Below are 15,805 nucleotides of genomic sequence, written 5' to 3' on the forward strand. Positions count from 1 at the left end.
GAGTCTTTAGCAGAGTTCCTGAGCATGTTTGACATATTGGCTCAGGCGGGGTTGATTCCGGTTGCACCAGCTACTTTACAGACCGGGGGAGGAGCTCAGACTCCCGCCGCCCGTATTCCAGCGCAGCGAGTCCACGTTAGTCAGGTTCCAGGTGTCATGCCGATACAACCTGTTGTTCCAGTTCAGCCCGTGGTTAGGGCAACAACATCTGAGGAAGAACAACTTAGACTTGCGAGGTTCAAGAAGTATTACCCTCATACCTTCTGTGGTTTGGCTTCAGAGGATGCCCATGGGTTCCTGAAGGAGTGCCACTGTATTCTCCGCACTATGGGTATTGTGGAGATGAGTGGGGCTGCTTTTACTACATTCCAACTTAAGGGGGCGGCATATCAGTGGTGGAAACCGTACGAGTTGGGTAGCCCGGCCGATACAGCTTCACTTTCATGGACTCAATTTTCAGAGATGTTCTTGAGAGAGTTTGTTCCCCAGACCTTCAGGATGAATGGCGTTCAAAGTTTGAGTAGTTGCACCACGACACTATGTCAGTGTCAGAGTATGCCGTTAGATTTAGTGATTTGTTTAGACATGCACCTGCTTTGGTATCTACAGTTAAGGAGAGAGTCTGTAGGTTTATTGTGGGACTCACTCATGGTATCTGATTAAGCATGGATCAAGAGTTGGAGACGGATGTTCCATTCCAATAGGTGGAAAACATCGCTCGCAAATTAGAGGTTATGTGGGATTAAGAGGGAGATGTTAGGGAGACTAAGAGGCCTCGCAAACTGGGAGAATCTACTAGTCCCTATTTTGGAGGCAGGGTACTGCATGGTAGAGGTTTTGTGGGTCAGCTAGTTTAGTTTGCACTCCAGGCTTCCCGCGGTGTTTCGAATACCCATGAATCTCAGAGTACCCACACTGGACAGCTTCCACAGCCACGCCAGCGGAGGGGTTTCTTTGAGTGTGGAGATACCAGCCATATGGTGAGAGATTGTCCCAGACTGCGGACATATGTGTCACAGCTGGGTATTCAGGCTATGAGTTCTGCTCCAGATGCTGCTTTTCCTGCACCGCCAGCTAAAGGTGTAGGTCAGGCAGGTTGAGGGCGCCCAAGAAGGGGAGGCCCGACCCGTTGATGTTCTTTCTACGGTAGGGCTTAGGCCGCTGCACCAGATGGTGTCGTTACAGGTATAGTTTCAATTGTTATAGGGGAGAATCATTCTTATTTTGATTTGGTTCTGCTCATCGGGGTGAGTCCTCTTATCTTTCTTCACATATGGGTGAGTTTCATGATTTTGTACTCTGCAATGTGTTTACCCCTGTTGGGAGATTCTTTAGTGGTAACTTGTGTCTATCGTTTTGTTTTATTCATTATTGAGAGCTATGAGACTAGAAGTGACTTTTTGTTACCCATTACGTTAGGTTTTGATGTGATTTCTAGATGGTTGGTTATGATTTGTGATTTAGATGCTCTACCAGTATGGGAGTTAGTTACGTGCTGTAATTATGTATCGCGAAATGGAATTAGTGGAAGGTTTCAGATGGTATGATGTATATTCTACTTGTGATTTAGACCTGAGGATGGTATCCTCGCGTTTTCTTGCGATTTGATATGTTTGAATCGGGCTACGTGCCACGGTGGGGTTATATTAGGATGATATCCTTGTGGCTAGTTCATATGTTTTGATTCTCCCTTGTGGAATAGCTTAGTAGTATGGTACTAATAGGGAGTTGTGCCTGTTGGGTTTGTTTGATAGTTCTCTCATCTGTTTCTTTTTTAATATCCAGTCACATTCGTACTGTGCTTATTGGGTTCTAGCTTGCGAGGTGTGTGCCCAAGTGGTGTTGGGTGTGACTTGTTGCTTTGAGTGAATATTCATGGTATCTTCATGTTTCTTGCATCGTTGTCAGTGTTGTGGAGGTTTGGAACGGGGTTCTAGCCGATATGAGATTAATTGCCGGTGTTGGATTTGATTATGGGCAACTATGGTGGTTAGAGATGTTGTTATGGGCATATATTTGACATGTTACATCATGTGGTTTTCCCTTGTGGGTGTAGGCATGAGGTGTTGTGGCTGGTTGAGGTTGATACTGTGTGTTGATGTGGGAATCGAGTCTTTACGAAATGATCGGATGTTGATGATTCCAATAGCTTCGTATGATGGTTTTGGACTGAGGCGTGTGTCCGGATTTGCATTTGGAGGTCCTTAGGTTAATTTGCTACATTTTGGTGAAACATTTGAAAGTTGAAGGTTTGGAAGGTTGAGAGGTTTGACTGGGAGTTGACTTTGTTGATATCAGGTTCAGATTATGATTCTGAGAGTTGTATTAGCTGCGTTATGTCATTTGGGACTTGCATGCAAAATTTGCGATTATTCCGAGTTGATTTGATATGATTCGGCACGAGTTGTAGAAGTTGAAAGCTCATAAATTCATTTAGTTCGATTTGGGGTGTGATTCATTATTTTGATGTTGTTTGATGTGATTTGAGGCATCGAGCAGGTCCGTGTTATGTTATAGAACTTGTTAGTATGTACGTACGGGGTCCCGGGGGGGCCCAGGTGTGTTTCGGATGGGCTTCAGGCCATTTCGTCATGTTTTAGAGTTGTTGGTTTTCTGATGCTTCAGGTACTCTATGCGATCCCGTGTTTTCTATCGCGATCGCGATGTGTTGTGGGAACTGGGCGTGGTTTTTCTTCGCGTTCGGATAGATGTTTCCGCGTTCGCGAAGCTTAGGCAGACAGTTGTCTACGTTCGTACTTGTTTATTCGTGTTCTCGTAGTGGAGCTGCGAGCTGGTAGTCTTTTACTCATCGCGTTTGCGTGTCTCTATGTGTGTTCACCTAGCTTGTTGGCATTGTTCATCGTGTTCGCGAGGTGTGTGCCGCAAACGCGAAACTTTATTTATTGGGCAACATTTTGTTCTTCGCGATCATGAGGATTGTTCTGCGATCGCGTAAGAGGGATGCATGGGCAGCAAAATATTAATTCCCAATCGAGGGTTTTGTTCCATTTATCATCTTTTGAGCTGGAGACCTCGGATTTGAGCGATTTTTGAGGGGTTCTTCACGGGTTGGTTTATGGTAAGTGTTCTTTACCTGGATTTGATTTTATTTCATGATTCCATCCTTGTTTTTATCATTAAATTAGTGGTTTGAGTTGGGGGGAAATGAGAATTTTGTGAAAACTTTCAAAATATAAAATGATGATTTGATATTGAAATTGGATGATTTTGGTATGGTTGGACTAGTATCGTAATGGGTGTTCGGATTTTGTAAATTTTATCGGGTTCAGAGGTGCAGGCCCGAGATTGACTTTTTAGTTTTTATTAAAGATCGAAGCTTTATTATCCGGAATCGGTTCCTATAATTTTATTTATGATATTAAGTTATTTTGCCTAAATTTGATCCGTCGAGAGGTTGTTTCATACGAGAAGGTCATTTTAAAGTATCGGTCTAGCTTCTTACAAGTAAGTATCTTGCTTAACTTTGTATGGGGGAACTACCCCTTAGGATTTGAGCCATTTGTGCTAATTGTGTCATGTGAAGGTGTACACGAGGTGACGAGTACGTACTCGGGATTACTTGTGGGAATTTGACCATTTTAGGCTCTTAGGTTCTTATGTTCATTAAAAAAAAGTAAGTTGTTTTATCATGTTAAATCCTTCATTTACTGAATTCATCCTTACGTGTCTTATTTGGAGTTGATTGATTCATGTACTACCCTTGTTGCCAATAAACTCTTATGTGCCTTAATTGAAGTTGTCGCCTCTTTTATTGCTATGTTGTCTTTTTCGTAATTGCTTAACCTTAATTGAAGTTATTGTTGTCTTTTCCGTAATTGCTTAACCTTAATTAAAGTTATTATTATCTCTTCCGTAATTGCTTAACCTTAATTGAAGTTTTTGTTATCCCTTTCATTGTTGACTTGTCCTTATTTGGATTCATTGATTCATGTTATCTCTCTTATCGTCGAGTTGTACTTATGTGGAATTATTGTTACACATTATCTCTCCCCTTGTTGAGCTATTCTTGTTGAAACCATTATTACTTGTTGCGTCTTTGATTGTGAGCTCCTTCTTCCGTTTCTTTGTGTTATGTAGTCCTTGTGTTGATTTACTTGTTGTACTCTCGTATTATTGTTATTGTTGTTGTACTCAGTGTTGTTGAATCGAGGTCTATGCGTGGTTGTGGTATTGAAATTATTTTGAGGAATAGTTGTGGCATATGAGCGCATATGGTGAAAGACCTTATATTGTGTTGTTATATTTTTGGCACATGTGGTATTATTGAGAGGATTATCGGGGTGTTCACACGTGAGTTGTCTGTGCTATTATTTTTTATGATATTTGCAAATGCGGCGTGAAAAGGCGGGCTATATATGTGAGTTTGTGCATGTGGCGAGATAAGGTGAGAATATTATTATGCACGTGCGCCGAGACAAGGCGGGCATTTACTTTATTATTGCGCACGTGGCGAGACAAGGTGGGCTATGTCGGGGAATGATTTGTGATGGCCTGGGGGCATTTTTATTGACGATATTTGTGTAGTTGTGTGCCTACCTTGTGTGAGTTATACATTGTACATTTCGTGGTGATCGTTTCCTATGTATCATTCGTTGTCTCTACTTGTACTTGTTGATTTGAGTTGTGATAGAACATTTGCACAAGCATACACGTAATTAATCGCCCATGTCGAGTTAAGAGGACGAATACTGATGTTATGAACCATTTACATGTACTCTCGTTTACTTGCCTTCTGTGTGAGAGTTGCTCTATTGGCACTTGAGTTGTCCGTTCGGTCAAAGATCACTGTTATTGTTGGCACGTGAGTTGTCCGTGAGGATATGAGATATTGTCACTCCCTTGGCACGTGAGCCGTCCGTGCGGTTATGAATTGTAATGTGGGAACAAGATGCCAAGCGATTAGGGTTCATGAATTGGGACCCGTGAAATATAACTATAAGGTGAAGTACCTCGGGGAAACCCTTGAACAAATTTTATGTGAAAGCGGTTGCTCTTATTGAGTTGTTACTTATTCCCTTTACTTGGTTTCACCGGACTTAAACTGTGTTCAGCTTACTCTACGACATTATTACATGGTTGTTCCTCGTTGCTAATCATTGTTTCTAGTGTTTTATTGCAAGTGTTGTTCTGTTATCTTTACCATGACTAGCTTTATATTGACATTGTTTCCCCGTTAGTTTCACATTCATACTTGTACAAGTTGTTAAGTCTAGTAGGTGTCTTGACTGTCCCTCGTCACTACTCCAATGAGGTTAGTCTTGATACTTACTGGGTACTGTTGTGGTGTACTCATGCTACGCTTTCTGTATATTTTTGTGCAGATTTAGGTACTTCGGAGTTGGTTGATTACTAGCTAGCTGTTCGGGTTTTGCTATGGAGACTCAAGGTATACCTGCCGTCCCGTTCGTAGGCCTCGGAGTCATCTTCTGATATTGTACTTGTATTGTCTATTACTATTCCGGAACAATTGTACTTATAAGATTTTCCTAGTAAACTCAGTAGAACTTATGACTTGTACTACCAGTTTTGGGTATTGTATTGCGCTTGGGATTATTGGTTTACTATAGAAACTTCAGTTTCGTGCTTAATAGTTGTTTTTGGTTAAGATTCTGTCATATAATATAGTAAGTGTTAGACTTACCTAGTTTAAGTGACTAGGTGTCATCGTAACATCCTACGAAGGGAAATTATGGTCGTGACACTGAGAAATTTTACGAATTTATAAATAGCCACAAAATTTAAATTTTTGTTGATATTGTTAGGTACTAGCCACAAAATTTAGATATATAGCTAGAGAGCTATAAATGTACTATGTTATAGTGCCTGTTTGTGAGGAAAGAATCAAGTGTTGGAGTTCTTGTGTGTGGACCAAAGAAGATGAGGCATGAAGCTGCAAACATATGTTTATCTGGTTTTCAGCCAACCTACATTTTGAGTCTATTAGCTTCAGTTGGTGATTTCAACATTTTCAACACTCTACATACACATTTTCAACGTCTTTGTTACGCTTTGCTGATTGAGTTTTCATGTCACTGTCAAGGGGAAGAAAAACATGTTTGCCTTCTTTTTCAAATATAAATAGTACTTTGACAAATTTTATTTCCTTACTTAGAAACATCAATTGAGAGTCCACAAACCTTAATTTTCTATGGCCGACTTATACTACAAAGATCAATGAATTTGCTAACTGATGTTTGAAATATATGATCATTTTGTCTAAAAATTCTAAACCATCACATAGAATATATACTTATTTCGACTTGTTCTACGAATCGGAAATAGTCTCTTGTAGACATAGAAAGTAAGGCTGCTTATATCAGATCCAATATGGTCTGATCATTCCCTGAACCACACGCTCAGTAAGAGCTTAGTGCACCGGACTACCTTCACCGTGGATAACCAGTTGGAGGGTATCCAACACCTGGTGGTGGTGGGTATCCATAGGGTTGCTGGTGTGGTGGTGGGTACATAGGTGGGTGCTGGGGTGGTGGGTACCCATGGGGTAGCTGCTTTGGTGGATAAGCTTGTGGCTGTGGCTGTGCATATCCAATGGTTGGAGGAAAAGGCTGATCCAAACGAGACATTTGTTGAACAGCTGGTGCTGCCATTGGCCTTGGCCCAAACTTACCATCTCTTTTATTCATTTCTACCTTGTGCTGTGTCTGCAAATTTATTTTGAAGAATAAACGTATTTTTAATCAAAAGAACATATAGCAATTAATAAGTTTTACACAACTATCACTTAGCATAGCCAGGACTCTTCCAAAATACCGTGTGCTTATCGGATCTTCCTAAAATAGTGCAATTTTGGAAGATCCGATAGTGCAATTTTGATGGATCAGACATATATGTGAGCATTTTTGGAAAGTTCAAGCAACATAGGTTATTAATTCAACTTTCACTACGTAAACATTATAAGGATGCACTGTTACCATAATATTTCAAGAGAAAAAAAAATGAAGGTAAAGAGTAATATATCAATTTATACATAAAAAAAATAGCACAAGCTAGAGGCAAGAAATCACCAAGAAATTTTATGACTTAAGAAAAACAGAGGAGAGTATCCAAAAAATTGGATAACTTAACCAAAAAATTGGATTGATATCAAAATACTTTTAGTTTTTGTATCTGAAAAACATGAATTTGAGTTATTTTCTACTTAGATAATCTTATCAGACTTCTTTTTTGGCATAGATATGCTATGTATTTCAGATGTAGAATATGTTCAAGTTATCACCTACCTGCATACAGCTACAAACCCTGCCAAAAGAAAAAGAAAAGTTAATAGAGATGGATATTACAATCACAATTTACACTGTCAGTAGATATAAGTTAAATCTGTGTTTGTAATAATACTAAGTCAAGTGTCTTACGTGCAGTAAACCATGTCCGAGCAACAGTTGAGAACCCGAGAAGCCTCTTGAAGATCATCGTTTCCTGTAATACAAGCAATGCAGCTAAATATACATGCTACCTGCTGGAGGCAAAACATGAACCCCTACAACCAAAGCCAATTAACATTAGCTGAGATAGTAAAAAACAAGAAGATAATTAGATAAATCACTTGCAAAGCTGAAGAGAAGTTGAATTTACGATTATGCAATTATCGCATTTTGTCGTCTGCAGATTGAACTCATCTTGCAACATAAACCGTGTTGAGGCAACTGAATTTGCAAAGCAAAGAAACACCTGAACAGTAGCACATGAGTAGGTAATTAAGTAGGAGAATCGAAGAAAAAGCTCATAGAGCCCGTTTCACTTAGCTGATTAAAAGTAGTTAATAAGCATCAAGTGCTGAAATTGATTTTATAAATAAGTTCGTTATACAATATAAATTTTGAGATTGATGAAAATTCTGAAGGGGAATAAGTCCGGTAACACCAAACCTCTGTGCAAAGACATAACTCAGGGCAATGACTTTCTCCACATCTGCCACTACAAGGCATATAGCCTCCACAACATGTATACCTATAAGCACAAAATAGTTTAAATTACATGGATTAATTCATAAAGAAATGTAGCGAATTATATTGAATACCCAAACAGAGAAAAGACAATGCTTACCTTGACATATCATTGTATAGAGCTCGTTTTCGGAGGATGTATGACGCACAAGGACCGCTAAAACATTCAAAGGTAAACTGATAAACAATTTTGAACAGTACTTGCATAAGCAGAAGCATCAACATACAAGTATTTGATATCAACAGCAATTAAATAGATGACAAAAAGGAGTATTTGTATTAAAAATCTGCCTTTGATGCATTAAACACATCTGCTTGGAAAATTCGGTAGAAAAATAAATGATGCATTCTCTACACTCGGGACAGTCGTGATACCTATATACTCCCCAGAATTTCAAAGTTTTATACAGAGTACTCTATTGATTTTGCATATATAGAAGAGCATTGTCAATCAATCCCTATTCTTTCTTATTCATCTGATAGAAACTTGATTAATAGACACGACAAATCAGAATACACAATATTCTTAGTATATGCACCCATGCTACTATACAGAGATGTGGCTAAACTTCCAATAGTACTGTACAACTCTAAAAAAGGACTGAGAAACGCTTGCGGCTTCAAATCACTGCTTACTAAAGGCAACCCAGTGCACAATGCATCTCGCGATCATGCAGGGTCCAGGAAGGGCGGCATCCGAGGGTGTGATGTAGACAGCCTACCCTAATGCAAGTATTAGTGTTTGTTTCCACCGCTCCAGCAAAAGAATATAACAGAAGTGACCTAAACTCCATTTAAAAAAAGAAAGAAAAGAAAAGAAAGCAGCAATAGTGCAATTTAGATGCAATTTTTAAAGCTGCTTTCCTTTTTTTTCTCTCACAAAAGTAACTTCAATTTAGTCCATTCGACCATGTCTGCTCTCGATAATTACAAGTCAATCCTGTTTTTTCAGTTTCTAAGTTATTACATCAAGAATCTAAGTTTTACGGATTGACCGTGTGAAAGATACTTAACAATCAGATTATTTAAAACCAATAAAAATTATTGAATTTTTACTACATATATTTAAATCCTTTTATAACGAATTAACAGTTCAAATTAAGCGTCACACTATATAGCAAATGCTGGACCTTCGAGAAGTATGGATTAAAGCATTCATAAGATAAAGTAAAAGAGGAGAATGTTATGTAAAATCAACTCACCACCAAAGAGAGAAACAGCAAACTGCAAAGGTAACAAAAAAAAACCGAGATCACCGTTATGATCAGGGAATATATCAAAATTTAGAGTTTGACTTTTATCTACTATAACATAACAGTAAAGCCATAGTCACCAAACATTAAGAGTAGTAAGAATAAAGTTACAAAACTACTTTTTGTCACATTAAAGTAACTCAACTTTGCTCACAAAAAAAATAAAGCCACAAAATTTACCCAATGGCGATAAATGTACTATCAAGATGGCTTTACAATTACAGTGGATAAAATTTTGTGACTTCAGTATTATAAAGTTCACTTATTGTAATGCAAAGTGGATATACTATTATATTCAATGTGACAAAACAAATTATATGACTTTGCTATTACAGTAGATAAAATTCAGTAACAATATATGAAACTGCCTTCAAAAACTATTAAGCAATATCGAAAAGAATTGAGCAAAAATTAATGAAATTTCATGTGAAGTGACACGTACAAAGAGGATCAGACTGAGGAGCACGGAGCAGATCGGTGTGCCAGTGATTTCGAAAATTTTGACGGATTTTCATTTTCTCCATTTGAGCCTCCGACGAAGCCATTGGAACAACTATTGAGTAGTTCAAATTTCACGGTTGGGGTAGACTGTAGAGCTTAAAATCCTTTTTCCTATCAATGGGAAAAGAGAAAAAAGATAAATAAGCAAACAAGCTTTCGCGTGTTTGTGAATGTTTGATTAAGAAAATAGAGTTGAATATCCGTAGTCCAAATTCGAGAACGTTCTCCGTGTCTGCGCGGGTGGCTGTGAGAGACTTTTCAAGCTTTGAAGATGAATAAAGGGAGGGAATAATGTTTGTACATGTGGGGTTAGAGATAGCTGACCAACGATTCTACAAATCTTGGACTAGCTCTAGAAGGGCAATAACATTGTTAGAGTCAAAAATATTAATTTTTGGCATATAATAAATTACTTTAACATTCAGTCCTAAATATAGCATGATATTTGTGTGAGCATATTATTAAAGCGAACTGTGCAATTATCAATTACTATTCGTAAGCAACCAAAGCGGTTTGATTATAATACAATTTGTGAAGACCACAAGTAGAAAGTTCATATTCTTCCTTTATAGATAAATAATTTATTGGATAATATAACGTAATTAGTAAAAAAAATATACGGATTCCAAAATCAATACCCTAATAAGCAATCATTTCTTTCGTCTATCAATTTCCAACTTCGAACCGAACGATATTTGTTCCTAGCAGTCGTTTCTTCCAAAACAATTCATATTGAATATATTATGACAAAATACAACAAGTCACAAAGAGTTACATTTCTTTGTTGTAATTAACTAATCACTTTCATTTAGGATCTGTTTGGAAAGTCACCATATAATTGGAATAGGTGTAATTACTAGGGTGATAATTACACAATATTGTAATTACAATGATCTGTTTCTGTAACGATCCAACCGACAGTCTCGAACTCTAGCATCCGTCCGGTGGATCGAGACCTTGAGTAGCTTCACCTTATGTATTATAACTTGCATGTGTAGTTGGTTGTGAGTTTCGAGAAGTTCAGAGTTGATTTGGAAGAATAAATCTCAATTCGGAAGCTTTAAGTTGCAAGACTTGACCAAGTAACAGCCTCAAAATCGGGAATTGAAGGTTTCTATAGATTCATAAGGTGATTTCGGACTTGAGCATATGTTCGGGTTGAATATCGGGTGGTCCGGGAGCGATTCAATGCTTATTGTCGGAAGTTTGCATTTTGAAGGTTTTTGAATTTGCTAATTTGGCTTGGAGTGGTCTTTAGGGTTATCAGACTACGGATGGTGATTTAGGACTTTGGATACGTTCATTTAGTTGATCGAGACTTCTGTGTGAAGTTTGGTCGTAATCTAGAATGTCTAATGTGATTCGGACGCGTTCTACGAAGTTTAAATGTTTGAAAGTTAAGAGAAGGATTTTGATCGTCGATTTGTGATTTTGATAATATTCGTAGCATTTCGAGCCTTTGGAAAAAATTGGATAAGATATGGGGACTTATTGGTATGATTGGACGGTGTCCCGGAAGCCTCGTGTGTGTTTCGGGACGGTTTCAGACCAATTCTCTTTGATTGCAGTTGCTAGTTTTTAGTGTTAGGGGTATGCATCACGATCGCGTAGGAGGTATCGTGATCGCAAAGGTTTGAATGGAGATGGAGAAGACTTTGTTTTTTCGCGATCGCGAAAAGGTATTGCGATCGCATTTGGTCGTCAAGTTGTTCTTCGCGTTCGCATAGTGAGGGTCGTGAAGGCGATGTGTTAGTTGGTCTAGCATGTGTTGGATGTCACTCTAAGCAAACGCGTAAGGATTGTCGCGATAGCAGAAGACGAGTAGGTGAGGCCAGAATGATTGGCCTTCCCATTCATTGAGCGGGGCTCGCGTTCGCGTAGGTTTGGTAGGCTGAGTGTCGCGATCACGAGTGGGACCTCACATTCGCGAAGAAGGATTTTTGGGTGAGGCTGGTTCGGCCTTCATGATTGTGTGGGTTCTTCCGGGATCGCAACGAGGCCCGACTAGGCAGTGTATAAGTTAGCAAATCGGGAATTTGCTCATTTCATCTCACTTCTCCCTTTTGGAGCTGATTTTAGGGGATTTTGTAGGGTCATTTTCATCATATATCACAAGGTATGTAATTCCCACTATGTGAGCTAAATACATGGATTATATATGAATTTAAATATGAAAATAGTAGAAATTGTGGGATCTTGGAAGAAAACCTAGAAATGGTATTTTTGGGTTTTGACTCAGATTGATTATTTACTTTGCAGGAAGTCAGATAGATTTCTTTGCACGGATTGCAAGGTCATCCCGAATGAGAATCTCTCAACCTTTCATAGGATCCTGATCATGGACCTTGAGATCACGAGGAAGAGGAGGAAGAGGGCGATGTATAGCCAACATAGGATAAAGTGGGGAGCCTTGACAGAAGCTAAAGCGCAGGAGTTGGGGGTCAAGCTGGTGACTATGGGGGCTTACAGGAGTAAGCGACCACGACTGCACAATGCATTAGGTAAGCCGCAAGAGAGGTATTAGTTGTCTCAAAGGGTTACTCTGGTGGCCACAAGGGAGACTGGTGGTGGAATGGAGAGGTGCAAGGAAAAGTGAAAACCAAAAAAGCAATGTATTTGAAGTTGAAAAGTATAGACGAAGAGGAGAAGAGAGCGAATAGGGAGCATTATAAGTTGGCTAAGAAAGAAGCAAAATGTAAGGCCCCATTAAAAATTTTCTAATGATTTAAGATTTTTAAGTGCGCCAGCGGTAGTTGAGAATAATGTATTTGAGTATTAAAGGAGACCTATGGGATAGAGCCACATCATTTTGAAATGATAATATATGTCTAAGGTGTGTTGGAACATACTAAGGAGACCTAAGGGTATTTGAGTATTAAAGAAGACCTAAGGGTACTTGTTATGTGTTATGATTTAAATATGTGCAACTAATGTCTAGATACCACCTCTGTTAATGTAATGCCCTTAATGTTGAGATCAGTGTTATTAATATATACTGTGATACTTTGTTGAGTTATGGATATGTTGTTAGGGTGGTTTTGATGATTCTCTGGCAGGTGGATAGGCCCCAATTACAGGGGAAACTCTGCCAAATTTCTGAATTTTTTTGGAGTTAGTCAAATTTGGAGGCTTAAAATGTTTGAAAGAAGAGTCGAGTTATGTTAGGTGTTCGGGGCGGACTCTACTCCTCATTCGAGAACGAATGATCCTAAGCGGGGGAGAATGTAAGGCCCCATTAAAAATTTTCTAATGATTTAAGATTTTTAAGTGCGCCAACAGTAGCTGGGAATAACATATTTGAGTATTAAAGAAGACCTATGGGATAGAGCCACATCATTTTGAAATGATAATGTGTGTCTAAGGTGTGTTGGAAGATACTGAGGAGTTTTGTGAATGGCAAGAACTTGTGTGGAACAAGTTGGATACATTAAGTGGAAAGGATATTTCAATTGGCACAAGACCTAACTTCAAATGAATATAACTCCATCACAATACATACTTAGGAGGTGATCTATCAATCAAATTAAAGCTCTTTGAGTCTAGTTTTCAACGCATCAAACCGTTTATCATTTGGATATTTCTACAGAAAGTTATGGCTATTTTACCGGACCTATGCCATATGCACTGTCGCGCACGTAGGAACCCATTAAATACCCCCAAGGTCGGGTAGAGAGAGGGGTTAAGTCATTTCTTGAGCTAAAACCTGATATATTTAGAGTGAGAGAGTGCCCTAGAGTGGAAAAGTGTTGCTCAACAATTGTTCTTCAATTCTTGCTCAAATCTTGGAAGATTAACAAGGAAAACCCACAAGGTCTTCATCCTAAAGGTAAGATTCTATACCCTAACCCTCAATCTAGAATTTAATCTAGAATTGGGTAATTAGTAAGATAATGTTTGGGCATGGGAGTTGTTCATATTGCATGCATGTGTTATCAAAGGGTGTAAGAAGATTGTTGAGCTAAGAATGGTAGATAATGGGTTTGGGATGATGGAATCCACCATAGGAGCACCTTGAAACCTTAATGCATACCTAGTATTTGATAAAATGCTCAAATGAGCTAGAACCATGATTATCCTCCTAATTTTGGTTCAATTTGTTATATTTCTAAAATAGATTGAAGTTGCTAAGAATCCCGAAATATTTTAGAGTTTAAGGAAGCTCAATTGAGCTATGTTGGTTAAACTACTCTTTTAGAAATGAATTCCATGATATTCCCGTAAGTTTCAATTATGGTTGGGTCAAGTTCCTTATTCCCATGTTCCGAGTTATTCCCAATAAATTCGATTATCCCGAGTAAGCAAAGTGTCGAAAGATGTATGTATTCAAAATGTGTTCCGAATATTCCAATCACATTATGTTATCCTTTGGGAATGTGTTCGAGAATGATAGGTGTATTAAAATGTTATGTCTTTGAGTCATGTTTCAAATGAAGGTTATGATCCCAAATTGTGTGAGAAAATCTTAATATGCTTAAGACTCTTAATTTCTCTTATGTGTACCTAAAGGCTTGATTGGAAATATCTTATTGTTGATCATCTATAAAGATGGTTGGAAGTGAAATAAGTAAATTGAGAATATAAAGTGTGGCCAACGTGCCAAGAGTGAAAGTTATACTTGTGGCCAATGATGCCAATGAAATGAGATGATGTGAGAAAAATTATGAAATGAGCCTTGACTCAACTGTTCCAAAATTACTTCAAAAGTAGATTTGTCTAAAAGCTTATGTCCTCAAGTCATGCCCCAATGTGACTGTTTTAACTAATGCTATGCTTTATGAGTATTTTCAATATGTTTTGCGTTCTTACATATTCGTGAGTGGAAATTGTGTATTGCCTTTTTTGGGGAAAAGTAATTCAAGAATAAATGGTGTGTTACCTGTTTATGATTTTAACTTGTGCTTCGATTGCTAATCATTTTACTCCATTTCTTGGAAAGAAATATATTATTCTTAAAATCTTCATTTCTAATTAACTTAAAGTTGTGATTTCTGGAATATTATATATGTTGATATTTATGATGACGATCCATGAAAGGAAAGAAATGAAAGTGTAGAATATGAAATACGGCCATTGTGCTATGAATGAAGAATCATATGTATGGCCAAGAGAGCCAATGAAATAATGATGTTGAAAGTTGTTGAAAGTGATAATGAGGCTATATACGGTATGAAAGGTTATGAGGTAAATGCATTTGTATTGTTGTTTCCTTTGTAAGCATATCAATAATATTTTTGGGAGTATCAATAGTCACCGAGGAAGGGTAAGTTGAAATAACCTAACCCCGAAACTACACGTGCCGGTGTATGAGTGGATTATGATTATTCCCCTTATTTGGGATGAGATTGATATGATAAAATTATTCCCTTAATTGGGATGATATGATAGATAAAAATGGTTGATGCCGATCCACATGGAATTGTGGTGAGATGGCCTAGCCGATCGGGTCGTGATTGGACACCATGCCGCACACATGGTGGTGATTGTGCTGAAAATTGTAATTGAAATTGTGATTGTGGTTGATGTCTCAGATGAGATGGCCTAGCCGATCGAGTCGTGATCGGACTCCGTGCTAAAAGTATGGTGATATTGGTATTGTGAACATTGGTATTGTGAACGGTGATATTGTGAACAGTGGTATATCGGTGCTAAAGATCTCCCAACCAAAAATAATAGTATCTTTGTATTTTGGAAAATAATATATTTTAACTTGCAAATTGGATATCATTGATTATTGATTATTGTTTCCATGGTTTTCCTTTTACGTTGGCATTCTATTTTGAAAGAGGACAGTTAGCTTTACATACTAGTACTATTCTATATGTATTAATATCCCTTTTGTCGGGGGCGCTGCATCTTCAACGGATGCAGGTGGTTCATCAGCGGGGCAACTTTGGTCCTCGTTAGCAGTCACTCTCTATTCAGCAGGTTTTGGTGAGCCCTACTCTATTCCGGGCCTGATATCGTTTAAGTCGTACATTGTGTTTTGAGGTATAGCTGGGGCCTTATTACCGGCACTTCCATTCTTCACTTATGTTGTACTTAGAGGCTCCGTAGGCAGGTTGTGGG

The 15,805-nt window shown here is 38.3% G+C and overlaps 1 protein-coding gene across 1 annotated transcript; it reads right to left on the minus strand.

Annotated features, from left to right (window-relative positions):
- Nucleotides 1-6,103: 6,103 nt before the first annotated feature.
- On the minus strand, nt 6,104-10,002 carry LOC104112688 (uncharacterized). Its single transcript, XM_009622682.4, has 8 exons — nt 9,681-10,002; nt 9,188-9,209; nt 8,086-8,142; nt 7,908-7,989; nt 7,615-7,710; nt 7,395-7,519; nt 7,263-7,281; nt 6,104-6,683 (listed from the first exon to the last, which is right to left on the minus strand). The coding sequence occupies exons 1-8, from the start codon at nt 9,781-9,783 to the stop codon at nt 6,408-6,410; spliced, it is 780 nt and encodes a 259-aa protein (XP_009620977.1). The 5' UTR covers nt 9,784-10,002; the 3' UTR covers nt 6,104-6,407.
- Nucleotides 10,003-15,805: the final 5,803 nt, after the last annotated feature.

This window comes from Nicotiana tomentosiformis, chromosome 8 (genome assembly GCF_000390325.3).
Source record: "Nicotiana tomentosiformis chromosome 8, ASM39032v3, whole genome shotgun sequence".
NCBI classification, from domain to species: Eukaryota; Viridiplantae; Streptophyta; class Magnoliopsida; order Solanales; family Solanaceae; genus Nicotiana; species Nicotiana tomentosiformis.

Bases quoted from the DNA above. Each gene is read 5' to 3' on its own strand.
- LOC104112688 (XM_009622682.4), bottom strand. From the start codon at position 9,783: ATGGCTTCGTCGGAGGCTCAAATGGAGAAAATGAAAATCCGTCAAAAT. The intron at 8,143-9,187 runs GTGAGTTGATTT...TGAATGTTTTAG, and splicing joins TGCTGTTTCTCTCTTTGGTG to CGGTCCTTGTGCGTCATACA. The intron at 7,711-7,907 runs GTTTGGTGTTAC...GCTACTGTTCAG, and splicing joins AGTTATGTCTTTGCACAGAG to GTGTTTCTTTGCTTTGCAAA.